Source organism: Pipistrellus kuhlii, unplaced genomic scaffold (assembly GCF_014108245.1).
Source record: "Pipistrellus kuhlii isolate mPipKuh1 unplaced genomic scaffold, mPipKuh1.p scaffold_m20_p_20, whole genome shotgun sequence".
Classification (NCBI taxonomy): Eukaryota; Metazoa; Chordata; class Mammalia; order Chiroptera; family Vespertilionidae; genus Pipistrellus; species Pipistrellus kuhlii.
Window position 1 is genome coordinate 3,499,068 of NW_023425516.1, and position 18,558 is coordinate 3,517,625.

The following is an 18,558-nucleotide window of genomic DNA, read 5'->3' on the forward strand; positions in this document are numbered from 1 at the left end:
TAAGTTCAGAACTCTAAATGTCATAACTCAAAACTGAGAGGTTTTGTTTATGGTGGTTTTTAGTGTGGAGTTCATGGCTATAGATCTTACAGCTCCTTCCCCTCTTACTCGTGTGTGTCATTGTGCTAGGTCCTGGGTAAATAAGTCCCCTGATGCTTCCTCCCTAAAGCAAGCAAGCAAAACCAAAACAAAACAACAACAAAAACACACACCAAACATAATGAAATTAAAGTTACTGGAATCTTTGTTGTAAAATGAACTTGTCCAAATGTGTACATGATGATATGTGAATTACAGCTTAAAACTCTTACCTGCTCCATCAGAAAGAATCTTGCTCAGCCCTGACTGCAGTTGACTAATATTGAACGTTGCGATGATTTTCTAGATACAGGATGAAATGGGTTACTTTGCCCCCCTGAAGTGGCCAAGATTGCCTAGAGTAACAGGGGACATAGTAGGATCATTGATTTGGTGAAGTTACTTGTGAATAGGCACATCAGCTTGCCACTTGTGTTTATGAAGACACTTATAAGAAATAACATTCAACATGAATTTAACAGGAGTACAAATCTTATTTAGTTCCATATAAGATATCACCCACATTTTAGCTAAATCATTGAAAGCATTGACTCAACTTTAATTAGAAAAGACTATTGCTTGTTTTCTGTACCCCTCTCCTTTATTGGTCATACTTACTTCCTTTAGTACCAAGGACATATGATCTCTTTAGCTGTAGGGTGTTTGGTGGCAAATACTGAGTTATCTACTTCTGCTGTTTGTTTCTTCACTTTGCTTTGTTTTAGAATAGGCATTTGAAAGTCCATTGTAAAATTGAAATGAATTATTTTGCATCATGAACCAAATCAGGGATCTTGTAAGATAAAAGGTAGCAATGAAAGACCAGTTTTCATGTTTCCTTTGTCTCATTTGTAATGTAACAGTACTTTTCTGGGGAACAAGAAAGCTTCCATTTCTTAGGAAGTACGCATTTGGGTTGGTTTCTTTCTTTAAAAAAATATATATATCTATCTATCTATATATCTATCTATCTATCTATCTATATATATATATATATAGATATAGATATAGATATATGTGTGTGTGTGTGTGTTTGTGTGTGTGTGTGTATATATATATATATATAGAGAGAGAGAGAGAGAGAGAGCGTGCGCTGAGCCTAACCATTCAACTCATTGTCATTTTGTTGCATTGATGCCAAGAATATTAGTTTGTGATATAGGTTGCTGATTTATTTTTCATATGAGAATGGAGGTTTCCAGAGTTCTAAAAATAGATTATTTTGGTCAGGATGTTTTGCATTTTACTTCTGTTCAGAATAAAACCCACAATATATTTATGAAATCAAATAGATGAAAGTAATTGATATTTAATACTCGAAATTGACTTCAGTATTTGTTTTGAATGAGATAGAACTAATAAAATACTCATGACATAATAATCACTATTATCAGCAGTCATAATGGTTATAATAGAAAAAAATGGATGACATACCAACTTATAGTTGGAGAAACAAAGTGGAGTTAGAAAAAAACCAGTGAATTTTTAATCCACTCTTATTAAAATGTCAAGACAACCTCTTTCAATGTTTTAGTACTATACTTTCATAAATAGTGTCAGACATTAGGACAAACAGTCCCCCACACAAATTTGAAATTTGACCTTGTTATAGCTTTGTGCCATTAAGTTTTTTCTTCTACTAGGACATTGTACATAGTTGTTACACAACCATTTAGCTAAACAAGCGTAAAGTTCCCTCTACTATTTCGTTTTGCCTTGAAACTTATTTACTGCATTGGGATTTAAAAAGTCCAGAACAGTCTATGTATGTTTATGTCTTTGATGTTATGATGTATGAACCCTTCTGTGTAAGTCATCTCCAGTTCCCATTTGAGCAGAAATGCCTCCGTGTGGTATATGCCCATGAGGGAGTATGAGTATGTGAGTATTGATGGGATTAACTATTTTAGGGAGAACACAGAGAATCAAAATGCCAAAATAACAACAAAAATCTGTACTGTCACAAATTATACTTATAGCTACAGAGAACGTTATTATTGCAAGGGGGTAGGGCACAGTAACATGAAGATGAGTCTTAACATTTAAAATGTTATGTTAAATAAGCTAGCTTTTCAGAAAAATGACCTTGCAAATTATCTGTCTTTCCCAGGTGAGAGTGGAGGTGCTCAGAGTGCTGTCAGTCACTTAGGTTCCCAAGATGGGGGGATGATTACTATGCACAGTCCAAAGAGATCGGGGAAGATTCCTCTAAAACTCCACAATCATATGGTCCATCGAGTCTGGAAGGAATGCATCCTCAACAGAACGCAGTCCAAGTATGTTTTTTTGCATTATGTCTGAATTGTGGTTTAGTAACCATCTCTTTGGTTACTATACAAAGAGGGTCAGTCATATTACACTGTTGTGTGACTAGCCTGAGGGGTCATTAGATAGGTATTTCTTTATTTTGAAAATAATATTATGGATAAAAATTTTTAAAAAAAAGTTTTTATTGATTTCAGAGAGGAAGATAGAGGGGGAGAGAGATAGAAACATCAATGATGAGAGAGAATCGTCAATCAGCTGCCTTCTGCCTGTCCCTATTTGGGGATCAAGTTCACAGTCTGGGCATGTGCGCTGACCCGGAATAGAACCATGACCTCCTGGTTCTTGGGTTGATCCTCGACCACTGAGCCATGCCGGCCATAATAGGATAAAAGTTAACATAAACATGAAAAACACAGGTGATGACTTGATTTGATTATTCAGGAAATTTTGAAGCTCCTGATACTAATTTATGAATGTTTCTTTTTTACAGTGAGAAATTACCTTCTTTGTCACGTTTTCTATTTTATATTGACCTTATGTTTTAATTGACAATACATTTCTGAACTGAATTAATGACAGAGGGGTGTGTACCAGCCTCTGTTTGTCCATTTGGGGAAATTATATTCTTTTCTTTCCCATATCCAACTTTCTTACCTTTCTTCTTTTCTTTCTTTCCTCCCTTCTTTTCTGCCCTCCATTTCTCCCTCCTTTAACATATTTTTGGAAAAGAGGAAGAACTGATAATAAGAGATTACTATTGATTATTTTAATTGCATGAATAATAATGACAATAGTAGTCAGTGTTTTTTTTGCTTATCAGGACTTAAGTAATCATTCAGCTTATTTTCATATCTATTTTAATATGATTGAGATGTCCACTTTATTAACAGATACAAGTAAATAAATGAACCTTGGTTCTCTGGAATAGAATAAATATGGACATTCTTGCCAAAACTAAGACCTCCATTCATTTAGAAGTCAGATGTTTTTTAGTGACTACTATGTAGTCTTTATAGACAGATGTAAAACTTGTCCTTTGGACCTAGCTTTTAGCTAATTCGATACTATATATTTATTTCTCAATGAATTGGTTCTAAAATAGGGTGCTGAAGAAGATGTAGTAAATAAACTAAAATAATTGCCATGAAAAATCATGTCACATCCTAGAATTCAAAAGTTATCTCTAGTCGCTTAAAAATGATCCTTTCCTGTAGAATAATAATTTCCCTTTTATCTGCAATACCTAGACCATTTCCATGTTAACATTTTCTTTTCCTTTCATTTACCTTTTTTTTTTCTTTTTTATTACCACTAACCTTTTATCTCCACCAACTCTAACAGACAGTGTCCCCTCTATCAGTAGCATAGAACAAGGTAACAAGACACCCAGAAAGGCAGGAGAGGGTGGAGAGCAAGATAATTCCTTGCAGAGCCATCATCAAAACACTTTGCAGTGTCAGCTGTAGCAAAATCAGCGATAAAAAATTTGGCCTAGTCTTATTTTCACTATGTAATAATTAGCATCTCCTTTTCCTACCAATTGTCAGTGATGTGTAGGAAATATTGTCTTTAGTTCACATTCCAAGTATGGAATGCTTCCCTTAATTGCTAGCAAATACAGGAGTTATAAAGGCGATTTCAGCAGCCTGAGTGCATATAATTCACAGATGCTGTGAAAAGATAATTTTTTAAAATTTAGGGTATTTCTGCACAATTTAGGCGACTTTTTAAAAAGTAACAATGAATAGTGCCAAATAGTGTTTTAATTGCTATGTGTACTGTCCATTTTAAATGTGTTTTAAGCTTAAATATATTTTGAATCCTGATTCTTCTGATGCAAAGAACAAGTAGCAGTCCATCTCCCCACCTTAGATTGCTCTGAACTATTATTTGCAGGATACCATTACTATGTAAAATGTATAAATATTTTTAACATTTTTTTCTCCAGAGATTATGCTTACACAGCTCACATTTTTAATCTTTTTTAGGAGGAGCCAAGTGTCCACTCCAACTCTTGAAGAAGAGCCTGCTAACAATCCTGCTACTTGGGATTTTGTGGATCCAACCCAAAGAGTCAGCTGTTCTTGCTCTAGGTGGGTGGAGAAAAGGCAGAGCAGTTGTCTGACCTGTCTTCTCAGACCCCTTCTTCTCCATAGTTTTGTTAAATCTTCCTCTTCTAGTAAGTAAGAAAAGGATAGGTCTTTTCTTATAGGTAGATGATATAGTTTTATTGTCAGGTCTCGAAAAGAGTTTTTTTAGACAACTGGCCCTGATACTTAATTGCTCCCATGAATTTTTTAGGGCAGCTGTGTCAAAACTAAAGGCATTTATTTGACAAGAGAATCTCTTGCCCTTTAAATGAATTTACTTAACTACTCCAATTTTAAAGTAGAGATAAGTAGTAAACAAGTTGTCTTGAGTTAATAGAATTTGGATTAAATATACATTCCATAGATAATTTGTTTTGTGGGTGCTGACTTTTTTGATGACGGAGGCAGGTATTTGTTATAAAACCCGCCTAAGGTGTTGCTCATTCATTAAGATACTAGAATAGGAACCCAAATTGTTTTTCCGTAGAAAGATTTTGCACTCCTCTTGGATATTTCCTTGACTTATCACTTTTTGTGGTGATAAAGAATCATAGTGTCATGAGTTTTTATTAAGGTTCTTGATTAAATGTATATTCGCCTTAACTGTTCTCCCTACCCCACCCCAGCTCACTGACTGTTAGAACCCGTGCTGTTGATTATTCACTTAATGAGTAGCTTAGAGTGGCTTTGCTTCCAAAGTATATATTTTCACATTTGATATTGCTCCATACTTATAGAAAGTTTAGAAGAGAGAAGTATATTTAGAACATGGCCATTCGTTTCTCTAGTTTAAATGGGGCTCTTATTGTGGCATAAATTGAACTGGCTTATTGGCTTTAGGAGGAAGGGGTGTGTGTGTGTGTGTGTGTGTGTGTGTGTGTGTGTACACACTTACACAACAATTTTGGCACCTGTCTGATTTCCCCTTAAGCTGATTCCCTTTTTATCAAGCTCTGCCTTGGTAGTCAGCTTTCTGTTGAGAGATACTCTAAAATTATTCTAATAAAACCATGATTGATTTTTCAAGGAGGAAGTTTTTAAAAAAGTTATTGGCTCATCAAAGGATCTCTCTCTGAGCAAGGTGTGCGATACCAGTTAAATACTTTTGTCTCTAGACCATTGTAAATTGTGTGACATAAAGTATTTTCCTAATAATTGGTTTTTAAATAGCTCATAGCCCAGGTTTAATTCACCTTTAGAAAGCATGTAGGCTGTAAATTTTAGTATATTTAATTTAGTTCCTTCATTTTTTTTTTGTTGTTGTTGCTATTTTCCTTATGTTACATTTCTTTCACTATAAAAAAGAACCCTTTTACTGATTTATATCATATTTTTATTTACTACCTTGAATTATTTTTATCTGAAGTTCAAATAAGCAAATAACGCTTTTCTTTTGTCCTCTGAAGATACTGTTCTATTTCCTCACAAAAACTTCAAATACCTCAGGTCTTCCTTATAGTTATGGATTGCAGCCCATTGATTTCCAAATATTTATTTACAGACCTGGCTTCTCATGTATACTTTAGTCTTATATTTTTTGGGGGTGCCATTTATATTCCTTATATTGGCATGTTTGTTTCCTCCCAAATCAGGTACCCTATTGTGGTCATTTTTATGACAATTTTCCCTTCTCAGTATATAAACTTCATCATTTATTTATTTTTCTTTATTTTCAAGATCAGTTTTATCATTGCATTTTATAATGACTTTCTTTGAAATGTGTATTGTAATGTCATTCTACTTTCCTCATTCTTTTAGCCTCCATGTGTTTCAGCACTGTTTGGCCCTGCCTCTGGTTCCTTCCCACCACTGGACCACCCATATAGTTAGCCTTCTGAGGCTGATCTTCCTGTTGCCTGCTTCAGTGAGGTCCCTTTCTGTTCAGAAATTTGCAATACTTGTCTGTTACTTACTGGCATATTCCTAATTCTAACCATTTCACAATGTAACTGAGTCATTAAATATAATTGAAAAAATATGACTTTATAAGATTATCCACTTTGCAGAAAGCCCTTACTTTGAAGAGGCTACTATAAAATATCTATCAAAGGACTGATGTGGTTAAATGCTCTTTGAGAAAATCCAAGTCAAGAAGTTTTATGTAAAAGACTTTTGGTTTTAAAATAAGCACCCTTAGAAGATTTCATTGAGATATTCTCAGATGAGTCATTCATCTCTTACTGTAGTACTGTGCCCTCGGGACTCAAAGCACAGTTTTTGCCTTATTGACAATAGCTTTATGGTTAGACAACCTTCTTTAAAGTCAGGATTTTTGTTTTTTTTAGAGGAGCAAAGACATTTCAGATTATCTACTGCAGGATTACCAGACCCATTATGGGATGGCCTACTCCTCACTCTATTTAATGGCCTTTTGGGGCAGGGTGGCCATCCTGCTGTCCCACTAAACCATCCCATTATGCCACACAAATCCGTTTTACTGCCCACTAGGGCATCATTGAGTGCAATGCAGCAGTAATTTAATGCCACCCTAGTGGCCTCAGAGAGTTACTGGAGAGCTTACATTTCTCTCTGGGAGGGATTTATATATTGGGAGGAACTGGACGACCTGCAATATAACTTGGTTGCACAGATTAAACCTTGGCATCATCTAGGGTTCTTCCTGAACAGTTTCTCAGAGCCACCTTGCTGGGAAGAATGTGAGCAGACTTGCTGTTCCTGCCTTGATTCTTCATGTGCACTTGGATATGTGTTCACTCACAACAGCCCTTTTACTTCTGTCCATTTTAACCCTATGTAAGATCCAAAGTTATCTTTCCCCTTCTTTCTTAGATAATAGTGTCATATAAGGTTTCAGGTATGTTTAAGGTATAAGGTTAGAATTCACCCTTATTATCTTAGTTTCACATTTTGGGAGAGAGTAGCATAGTTATTTTATTCCTGATTTATTATTATAAACCATTCTATATTGGAGTTAGTAAAGTGCTGTGAAATATAAATTAAAAGTTTTCTTTTGGCAGATGATCTCAAAACTTTTGACTTTTAAGATGGAGTATAAATAGAGACTCTCACCAAGTTGGAAAGATTTGGAGATTTTTTCAAATCAGTAATTTTGTAGGGGTTAGGAATGTATGAGTTTATGTTTCATAATTCCATCTCTTCTTAACTTGTATGTGGTTGATTTATTGCTTTTCATCAGGGTGTTTGCAGTTTTTAGTCATTAAAAATACAATTAACACTTAGAGTCTTTTTTGGTGTATTAGTGCATCTGCTGAGTACTTAACAAGACATAACCTCATCAGAGGCATCTCTTTTGTAATGTTATAATGATGCAGTCATTCTCATCTGTGTATTTGTTGACATTGTTTTAATTCTCATTTCAGGCATAAACTTTTAAAACGTGCCGTAGGAACCAACCGACCTCCCACAATATCTCAACCAGGGTTCAATGCAGGACCATCATCATCTTCATCTTTACCACCTCCTGCTTCTTCTAAGCACAAAACAACAGAAAGACAGGAAAAGGGAGACAAGTTGCAAAAAAGACCCTTGATACCATTTCACCATAGGCCCTCTGTGGCCGAAGAGTTATGCATGGAACAGGATACACCAGGGCAGAAGCTAGGGTTGGCAGGGATAGACTCCTCCTTAGAGGTGTCCAGCAGTAGGAAGTATGATAAGCAAATGGCCGTGCCTTCCAGAAACACAAGCAAGCAAATGAATCTGAATCCTATGGATTCACCTCATTCCCCTATTTCCCCTCTGCCGCCAACACTCAGCCCACAGCCACGAGGTCAGGAAACGGAGACTCTGGACCCACCATCTGTCCCTGTGAATCCAGCCCTCTATGGAAATGGGATGGAACTCCAGCAGTTGTCTACTCTGGATGACAGAACTGTCCTCGTAGGCCAAAGACTGCCTCTGATGGCAGAGGTCAGCGAGACAGCCTTATATTGTGGGATTAGGCACTCGAACCCGGAGTCATCAGATAAGTGGTGGCATAGTTTTTGTCTCCCGCCCATTGATGATGTTGAGTTCCGGCCTCCAGAGCTTCAGGGTGAGAGGTGTGATGCCAAAATGGAGGTAAACTCAGAGAGCACTGCATTGCAAAGGTAAGACGACTCTCCGAGCTATCTACCTGATCACCCCCCTAAATAAGGGCAAAGGCCATAGAACCCTGAATCAGGCTTTCCTCCTCCCCTCTCCCTGCAAACTTTCAGATCCAAAATGAAAGAGGCTTTACTTCATCATTTTAGACTCTGCATTTGGAAAATGTTTAAAAGTCAAATGTTTTGTCATTTGTGAGGTTTAACACACATGTCACTATGTAAACATGCTGTCATATAAAGGTCTTCTGGCATTTAATGTACTAGCATTACTTTGTTTTGGTCCTGTTACTAATCAAAGAATGTAGCTTTATGAGACTTACATTACTATGGTCAGTACCTTCTTGTTTCTTGACACTTTATTAAAAAAACTAGAGGTTTGATACACGGAATTCTTACACGGGGAGAGGGGGTTTCCTTCAGCTCAGCTTGCACCCTCTCCAATCTGGGACCCCTCATGGGATGTCCAACTCACAACCTTGGACTGTTGGCTCCTAATTGCTTGCCTACCTACCTGGTCGCCCCTAACTGCCCCAAGCTGGCCTGGTCGCCTCTTACTCTCCCCCCTGCCAGCGTGGTCACCCCATGTAGTCTTTTTGTTCAGTCATCTGGTGGTCCCTCATGCCAGCCTGGATGTAGGCAGCCATCTTGTGAGGGCATGAGGGTCAATTTGCATATTACATCTTTATTATATAGGATCCTCACTCAAGGGTATTTTGTTTGTGTTTAAAAATATATTTTATTGATTTCAGAGAGGGAGAGAGAGAAACATCAGTGATGAGAGAATCATTGATCAGCTGCCTCCTGCATGCCCCTACCTGGGGATTGAGCCCACATCCTGGGCATGTGCCCTTGACCAGAATCGGATATAGAACCCTTCAATCTGCGGGCTGACACTCTATCCACTGAACCAAAATGTCTAGGACAAGATATGCTTTTATTGATTTTTTGAGAGAGAGAAAAACATCGATGTGAGAAAGAAACTTTGACCAATTGCCTCTCATATAAATACATCCCAACCACAGCCTGGGTATGTATTCTTACCGGGAAAGGAACCTGCCACCATTTGGTGTACAGGACAACACTCTAACCAACTGAGCCACCTGGCCAGGGCTCTTGACACTTTTAAGAAACAATTTGTATATAATAGTTATGTATTATGTGTCTAGTAATAATACTTAACATTTCTAGTGTTTTTGAGCTACCCTTGATTCTTAACAGTTTACACAGATTATCTCATTTAATCTTCATGTTACTACCTTAACTTCATAGATGAGAAAGAAACTAGGGTCGTGCAGTTAGTAAATGACACACTTGAAATTTGAACTTAGATAGTCTGTCATGAGCCCATCTGTGCTCTTAAGTGGAATCCATGGAATCAGAGACAAAAATATATATTCTGACAAAGGCTACTAAGTTTTATTTAATTGTGAATACAGTCATTAAAAGAAATTCACTATGTAGATGAATTAATTTTAATTTCAGTGTAAGCTTTACAAATGCTTTAAATAATTAGTGCTTTTCTTTTAAAAACATCATTTTTATTTTATCTTGCCTAGCCTAACGTGTCATTTATTTTCCCTTTTTAGACTCTTAGCACAACCTAATAAACGGTTTAAAATCTGGCACGACAAGCAGCCCCAGATGCAGCCACTCCACTTCCTTGACCCATTGCCTCTATCACAACAACCTGGAGACAGTTTGGGAGAAGTCAATGACCCATATACCTTTGAGGACGGTGACATAAAATACATCTTTACAGCAAACAAGAAATGCAAACAAGGGACGGAAAAAGATTCCCTGAAAAAGAATAAGGTACCATTTAACGTGGAGAGAGTTCCATGTGGTGTGGGTTTGATCTTTGTCAGCACAGCATGTGTGGGAGAACTTTTGAGTTAGAATGTTTGAGATAGTCTTGCCTGATTGCTCTGTCCCCATACTCATGCTCTTGGTACTATCGTATTGAACAGCGTATTGTTCCCTTTTATGTCATGGCTCACCTTTGTTGAAAAGTCAGCCGAACATAAATGAAGCCTCATATTTTCCAGGCTATAGCTTGTACAGCGCATGTTTCCTCTCATATGCTAATTCTTGTTGGCCTATGCTCCCTGTTTATTTCTTTTAATTATGATTCCAAAATACCCAAAATTCAAGAAAAAAAACGTTGATAACAATCCTACTGTTTATTATGCGCTTACTGTGATTACTGTGCCAAGCGCTTTACCTGTATCTCTTCTGAATTAATATTAACATCACTCTTGGATTGTGTCAGTATTGATTATACTGTTTCATTGTCATGAAAATGAGTACTGGGTGTATCAGCTGTCTTTAGCCTTAAATGTTAAAACATTGTAAAATACTAGACCATTTAAAGAGGTATTCTTGAGCATAGAGGAAGTAAGACAATTAAAGGAGGCCACTATAATTCAGGGGACTGCTTGTAGATTCCTTACAGAGACATATCCATATCTAGAAAGCTTGAACCATAATTCAGCATCCAAAATTTATTAAAGGCAGCTTGTAACACCATGGCAGGTCTGTAATCAAATGCCATCAGTACTATTTAGGCATAAAACCCTGATTGACTCAGAATACTCCATAGGATTGAGAGGAAAGTACGGGAGTTTGGGTTCTGTTTAAATTCAGGGGAAAGGACATATCTTTTATTTCTTTTGGTTGCATAGACCATGGTTTATCATACTTGTGCTCATAACAAGTTCCATTCTACCCTCTAATTCTTTGTGTTCTCCCTCATCTTCCACACTTTGGGTTGGTGTTCATGTGTTTTGTTTGGCTGAATTTATTACACAGTCAGAGGATGGATTTGGTACCAAGGATGTCACTACACCAGGTCATTCCACGCCGGTGCCTGATGGGAAAAATGCCATGTCTATTTTCAGTTCTGCTACTAAAACAGGTGTGTACAATGATTATTTGCCTCACTTGGATTGTTGCTAAAATAAAATGCGAGGGAGATGCTTCTCAATTTCAAATTATATTCTTATAGTAATAGCAATAATTTGATCTCATCTTTAATATATTTTTTATAGTTTGTTTTTCAGTTCCTTTCAAAACTGATAAACATATTAGGAAATAATTGTCTCTAAATTTAACTGAACACAGGGAAACGTTCACAGGCAGGTGTTGCTCATTGAGATCCATGTCCTCTCCTCATTTTTTCTTCCTTAATGAAGATGCTCATCTGTTTATTTTGTCTCCTTTCCCATAGATGTCCGGCAAGATAATGCTGCTGGCAGAGCTGGCTCCAGTAGCCTTACGCAGGTGACAGATTTGGCACCTTCCCTGCATGACTTAGACAACATCTTTGATAATTCTGATGACGACGAACTTGGGGTGAGTCTGACATAGCTACACAAACAAAAATTTCCCTAAATGGAAGGATTTATGCGGGTGTCTCAGTATTTCTTTATAATTAGCTTGCTGAACTTGGGGGTTTTTAGTCCAGGTTCTTGAATGTTCTTAAAAAATACTTGTGTACTTTAAAAGGATTCGAAAAGTTATTAGTCTGTAACATTCCTTGGGTTTTGCTTGTTGATGTCTTTTTTTTTCATTAATGTTATTCCTGGTGTAAATACTAAAATATTTTACATTTGTTTTTTAAAATCCTTTTAGATATCTTAAGACTAATAAAAAAGTATTATGTAGTTCCTTTAGCTCTACATTTTGATACATAAGAATAGTCTATACCTTTTAAGATGATGGTATCATAGTAGGGAAGTAGAATTTATGCACATGGAAGTTAAATAATACTAGACATTATGTGATTAAAGTGACAGATAAGAATTACAATTCTTTGGAGAATAGCTGACCTGAGTCGGGAAGTTTGTGTCCTTGTCCTCCAAACCAGCTCTGTGTGTTTGGGCAAATAGAAATGCTGTTATTTCTGGGGTGCCTAGAGATTAGTAAGGTAGGCTTGCTCTTCAGGAAATCAGTTTATTATTCTTCTATTCATGTATTTATCTTTCTTCCCATCCATATGTTTTACATATTTGTTAATCATTTGAAGATTAGTTCCCTGTGTCAGCAACTTGAAGTTACAAATATTATACCCTGCTTATACTTGACATACCCACAGACTTTAGGAGAAATAGTATATAAATAAAAATTATACTTATTGCTATGAGAGGAGTAATTAACCCAAATCTAAAGATGCTGGACATTCAAGTACAAAGTGACAAGCAAGCAGTATTTAACTGAAGAATTAAAGATTAAATAGGAATCATATTTCTAAAACCCTTTCTCACTTTAAAATAAAATGTTTCTGATTAACAGGTATTATACACCATCCACATCCACATTTAAAAGCCTAAGTGACTATAAGGGTGGAAAGACCAGAATGATTGGTCACTGTGAGACACACACAGGCGACCAGTTAGGGGTGAGCAGTCCTGGATTGCAAGAGAGATGTCCAACTGCAGGGATTGGGCCTAAACTGGCAGGCAGACATTCTCAGAGGGGTCCTGAATTGCAAGAGGGTGCAAGCTGGGCTGAGAAACTCTTCCCCACCCCTTCCTTTGCACGAATTTTGTGCACCAGGCCTCTAGTTAGTATTATAAGTACTTTGAAGATTATCTATATATTGGAGGGCCGGAGCATGAATATTATGCACTGGAGGGGCCCTTAGCCTGTCCTGCCCACTCTCATAGTCCGGGAGCCCTCAAGGGCAAGAGGCAACACCCCATCCCAACTTTTTGCTGCTGCCACTAACAGCAGTGCAAGTTTCGGACAGCCCTGGTTACCTGAGCCTTGGGCAGCCACCATCCAAGGCTTACTTGCACCTTGGGCCAGCTCTGAGCAGCTGGTGGGGGGCCGGGGAGGTTGAGGGACTGGGGGATTCCAGAAGCAGGCATGCAGAGAGGCAGGACCACCTGGAGCTGGGCCTGGCTGTGCCACACACCCGCTGCCTTGGCAGGGCTGAGAGGACTGGGTGCTGTCATCTTGTGACTGTGGGCACCACCATCTTTGTGATGGCATGATGGTCAATTAGCATATTCCCTCTTTAGTATCTATATATATATATATATATTAAAAAAAAAACAAAAAAAAAACCAGCAACCAGAACACGGTAACAACCAGTCACTATGATACCCACTGTGGCTGGCCAACTGGCCTGATCAGGGGTGGGGCCAGCTGGCCATCCTCCCTCAGCCCCTCCCCTCAGCTGGCCCTGATCGGTCCCTCCCACCTGCCCTTGATTGGACTCTCACACCCCTATTGGTCTGCAGCTCCTCTCCCTGGCCGGTCTTGTCCCTTATCTCCCCCAACCTCCTGTGGCCTCTCCCACTGGCCAGCCCACCCTCAATTGGCCCCTCCCACCCTGATCGGCCCACATATTCTCCCCCCAACTGGCCCTACCCTGATCAGCCTCCCAACCCCAATCAGGGAGTAGGGCCAGCCAGCTAACCTCCTGCATTCCCTTCCTCTTGCTGGCCCAGCCCCAATCAGCCCCCAGCAGGGCATGTTGGCTGGACCCCACTTGTGCACAAATTCATGCAGCAGGTGTCTAGTGAGATTATAATGCCCTTGAGGAACTGATATGACTTGAAATGTGAAAAGATTGGGCCAGTAGGAGGTGGGGGAGGATTACTAGGCGCATTACTGGAATGCACCTTGATTACACAACAGGAATGAATTGGCTGGGCTTTGGGGGATAATGAACAGGCCATTCCATTGGTCTGTTTTCTGAATGGGATAAAGATTGATGGGGCTAGGAAGGATTTGGCCATGCTTAGTGCTATGGACTTTGAACTCTATCAGTAATATGTTCCTCTGAAGGCTGCTGAGAGTGGAACTGACCAGTAGAAGTGAGTGCTGGTTTTCATCAACCTAACACATGAGAATCGGAATTCAAGCCATGGGTGCATGACGGGAAAAGGTCATGGCAGAGTGGCACACTTTCTTTAGAAGAAATGACTCAATTTCTTAGTGTTGATCCAGGCATGGGAGATCCTTTTTTAACTTGATGATCTCTCTAAAGCCAAGAATTGCCTACAATGGTTTTAATGATCCTGAGGGTTAGGTTAGATATTTTGCTGGTGATGGTGGGAATGAAGAATGAAAATAAAAGGAATTAAAAAAAAAAAAAAAAAGTAGAAAGGAAGAAGAAAAGAAAAAAAGGCAAGCATTGAGAAATAGCCCAGCACTGTTTGCATCCACGTTCCCTAGTGATTGTGAGCCATTTGCTTATTTTCTGTATCGGTTAGGAATGACTGTTGAACTAAGTGAAGTAATGTTCACTTTGTTTCTTAAATATATTCTTAGTAATGTCACTATACAAAGGAGAGCTGACATTTTTAATATCATTTTTATTTCTCTGATACGATTTTTTCTACTTTTAATTTCTACCCTGGCATTGAATAAAGTCATCAGTTTATCTAAATCATTTTGCTAATTCACTTTACCTAGTATCTGGAATTGGGAGGCTGTTGTTTAAGTCTTCACCTCAAATGTCTTTGAATTTAATCTTATACTTCAACTCTCTGATATTGAAATATACACTTAGTGGCCAGATTATTATCATCTCCGAATGCAAAATAATCTGGCCACTCAGTGTAGATCTTATATAATAAAAAGCTAATATGCAAATTGTCTTCTCAATCAGGAGTTTGACCAGTAGGCAGGCTGGCCAACCACCCATGTCCCCTCCCCCTGGTCAGGCTGGCCTGGACCCCACCCATGCACAAATTCATGCACCAGGCCTCTAATACACACACACACACACACACACACACACACACACACACACACTCTGAGTGGCCAGATTTTTATGCATTCGGAGATTATAATAATCTGGCCACTCAGTGTTTACATTTAGAAGCCCGACGCAAAAGATTTGTGCAAGAATGGACCTTCCTTCCCCTGGCTGCCAGTGCTGCCTTCACTCTGGCTGGAGCCACCTTTCTGCCTTCCTATGATGCCCAGAGGCCCGGAGTGGCTGGGGTGATGTGGAACGCCTGTGTCATCGTCATGACAATGATGCAAGCATCCTGCCTCGTTCCTGGCTGCTTGGCGCCTGCCTATGCAAATTAATCTGACATCTCTATTGTGTTAATTTGCATACCCAGTCCTGATTGGCTGTGGTGTCTTGAAGGTATGATCAATTAGCATGTTACTCTTTTATTAGGTAGATTAAGTAGATATAGCCCTGGTAGATTTGACTCAGTTGTTAAGAGGGTCAGCCTGTGGACCAAAGGGTCTTGGGTTTGATTCCCAATCAAGGGCCTGTACCTCAGTTGTGGGTTCCAGGCCAGCCCTGGTCGGAGTGTGTGCGGGAGGCAACCAATCCATGTGTATCTCTTACGTCAATGTTTCTCTGTCTTTCTCTCTCTCTTTCTTTGTGTGTGTCTCTCTCTCTCTCTCTCTCTCTCTCTCTCTCTCTCTCTCTCTCTCTCTCTTCTCTCTCTCTTCTCTCTCTTCTCTCTCTTCTCTCTCTTCTCTCTCTTCTCTCTCTCTCTTCTCTCCTTTCCTACCCACATCCTTCCACTTTGTCTGAAAATCAATGGAAAACAACATCCTCAGGTGAGGATTAAAAAAAGCACACCAAAAGAAATAGTGTGTGTGTGTGTGTGTGTGTGTGTGTGTGTGTGTTTTGAAAAATAAAAGAATAATCGTTGGGGGGGAGGGAATTGAGATAATCTCTTTTAGCTGCTTTCTTCCAAACAGAAGGAAAACCAGACTGATAGCCAATTACTACTTAGAGGCACCAGCCTAATGTAATTATTGTGTTCCTGAAACTATGTCTCTAATGACCTGGGAGGGAAGATTTGCTTAAGGTCTGCAGGCTCTGCTTTGATGGCACAATCTGCCCTCACCAGATCCATGAAAAGACTCCTCACTCCATTTCTCATACTTGATGAGCTTGAAGCCACCCCTTTGTTTCACCGTCTGCTGGTGTTTCTAGTGGTGAACACTTAATAAAGAGGCATCTTTTCTGTTCTTAGGCCGCATCACCTGCACTTCGTTCATCAAAAATGCCAACGGTTGGGACTGAAGACCGACCTCTTGGGAAGGATGGAAGAGCTGCTGTTCATTATGCACCAAGTAAGAAAAGATTGAGCTTTGGCTCACTACTCACACCGTACATGTAATGTTGTCACACCCAGCAGTGCCTTAGTTGAGATCCCCCTCCTTTTTTATTTCTGTTTAAAAAATACTAATTATGATTTAAACTTGTATAAGTTGGCATTTCTAAGATGGCAGGTAGCTAAGTGTCCATCTTACTAAAAATTTGCTCTTTGTTTTCAAATTAAGAATTAACTTTTATGGTTTAAAATGTGGAAAAACATGTTCTAGGTTTGTTTTTCAAGTAGCCCTTTCCTAGTAGGATAAATGCTGCAGGGTGATTTTCAGAGCAATTCCCAACTGTAAACACTTGTGTAAAATGTTTCAATTTTCAGAAATTTAATTCACATGAGAATAAGGAATACTGTTTGTTTTCTGTGGTTCTTTTTCTGATTCATAGTGAAGTTTTGTGCTTCCTTTTGAGATCAACTAGCTTTATTATCTAAGCTGACTAGAAGAAAAGCTTCCTTTCTTCTAGTTCTTCTTTGCCCCGAGAAAACACATTACTCTACAAGAGAAAAGAAAGTCAGGGTAGCTGTGTGGACACTGCAGCAGGAACACAATTCCATTGCAAATCATTCTGTAATACCTTCTCATTAACTTCAGCCGTAATGAGAACAAATTGAGGGGAAAAACCACCATGTCATAGGGATGAGTCAAAAAGTTTTATGAACCTATAAATGTAGAACTGATTTACTCAAATGTGGAAGTATGAAGTATACAGAGATTGGATTTTGACAGCTTTAATGGTTCCGTGGCTTTTTAAAATATGCAAAGCTTTTTCAAGCATGACATGTATGGAAGTGAATAATGATAGCCAGCCAGTTGCTGTAGTTTTTTTAATTAAACATTTTTCTTTTTTTATTACTCTGCACTGCAGAATTTTACAAACATGGAACTCACAGATTAAAAGGACCAGTATTAAAGCAGATACATATGCAGTAGGTCAAATGAGTGAATTTTCCCCCGTTGTGTTGAACCAGTTAATTCTCTGCCTTTTTGACATTAAGTAATACATAGTGATGTTACATGTTAACATGTCTAATAACTTGTCCAAGATTATTCAGTCACAAACCATCCTGCTGGTTAGTGTCTTGCCCAGTTAATAAAGTATATGGTATACACTTTTTCCTTCCCTTATTTCTATTCAAAATGAGATTGTTTTAAAAGGAAGCTACTCAATCTTTTATGAAAAAGTATATTTACAAAAATTAATGAATTTGAAATGTAGCAAATATATTAGTATCAGGAAAATACAGGTATATGAGTCAAGAAGATAGTTTTAATGTGTACGAAGTATGTGTGTGTGGACATACACACATATTTCCTCCCAAGACATGACAATGAAAATGATATGGCAAGAAGTTCTCATCTCTGCAGTAGCTTTATTATACACTAGAGGCCCCATGCATGAAATTCGTGCAAGGGTAGGCCCTTGCAGCCCCAGCTGCCTCATGGCCCCTTGGCTCCACCCCCCACCCACTGGTTGTTCCAGAAGGTCATTCCATTATCTGGTCTAATTAGTATATTAACTCTTAATTATATAGGAGGATTGAGCTGAAAAGACAGACATAACATTTAATGTCTTGAACAGCTTCATCCAATAGAAATGCAGAGTTTCCACAAATGAGATCCATATAAATAATTGTAAATTTTCTGGTAGTTACAGAAAAAAAGCAAAAAACCACCGTATGAAATTAATTTTAATAATATATATTAAATAATGGCAATATCTAAAAATTGTCATTTTTACAAGTAAAAAGATAATGAGCTATTTTCCTTTTATTTTTTTGTACTAACTCTTGGAACTTGGTTATATTCAACACATAAGCAATCTCAGTTTGGACAAGTCCCATTTTGAGTGCTCTGTGGCCGCATGTGGCCAGCAGGTCCTATGTTAGAAAGTATAGGTACATAATTATTCATTTGATTGTAATAATGCGGAAAGCAATACCCAGTAACAACTAGGTCTAGTT

General features: G+C 38.4%; 1 protein-coding gene across 4 annotated transcripts in view; it reads left to right on the top strand.

Moving 5' to 3' along the window:
• The window catches only part of MED13L (mediator complex subunit 13L), a 252,149-nt gene that overhangs the window by 196,249 nt on the left and 37,342 nt on the right, over nucleotides 1-18,558 (top strand). For all 4 annotated transcript variants that reach the window (XM_045585405.1, XM_036449257.2, XM_036449260.2 and 1 more), the window contains 7 exons: nucleotides 2,189-2,354; nucleotides 4,335-4,439; nucleotides 7,778-8,506; nucleotides 10,090-10,315; nucleotides 11,312-11,417; nucleotides 11,730-11,854; nucleotides 16,462-16,561. In XM_045585405.1, the coding sequence (XP_045441361.1) occupies nucleotides 2,189-2,354; nucleotides 4,335-4,439; nucleotides 7,778-8,506; nucleotides 10,090-10,315; nucleotides 11,312-11,417; nucleotides 11,730-11,854; nucleotides 16,462-16,561 (1,557 nt within the window). The remainder of the gene's footprint in view (nucleotides 1-2,188; nucleotides 2,355-4,334; nucleotides 4,440-7,777; nucleotides 8,507-10,089; nucleotides 10,316-11,311; nucleotides 11,418-11,729; nucleotides 11,855-16,461; nucleotides 16,562-18,558) is intronic.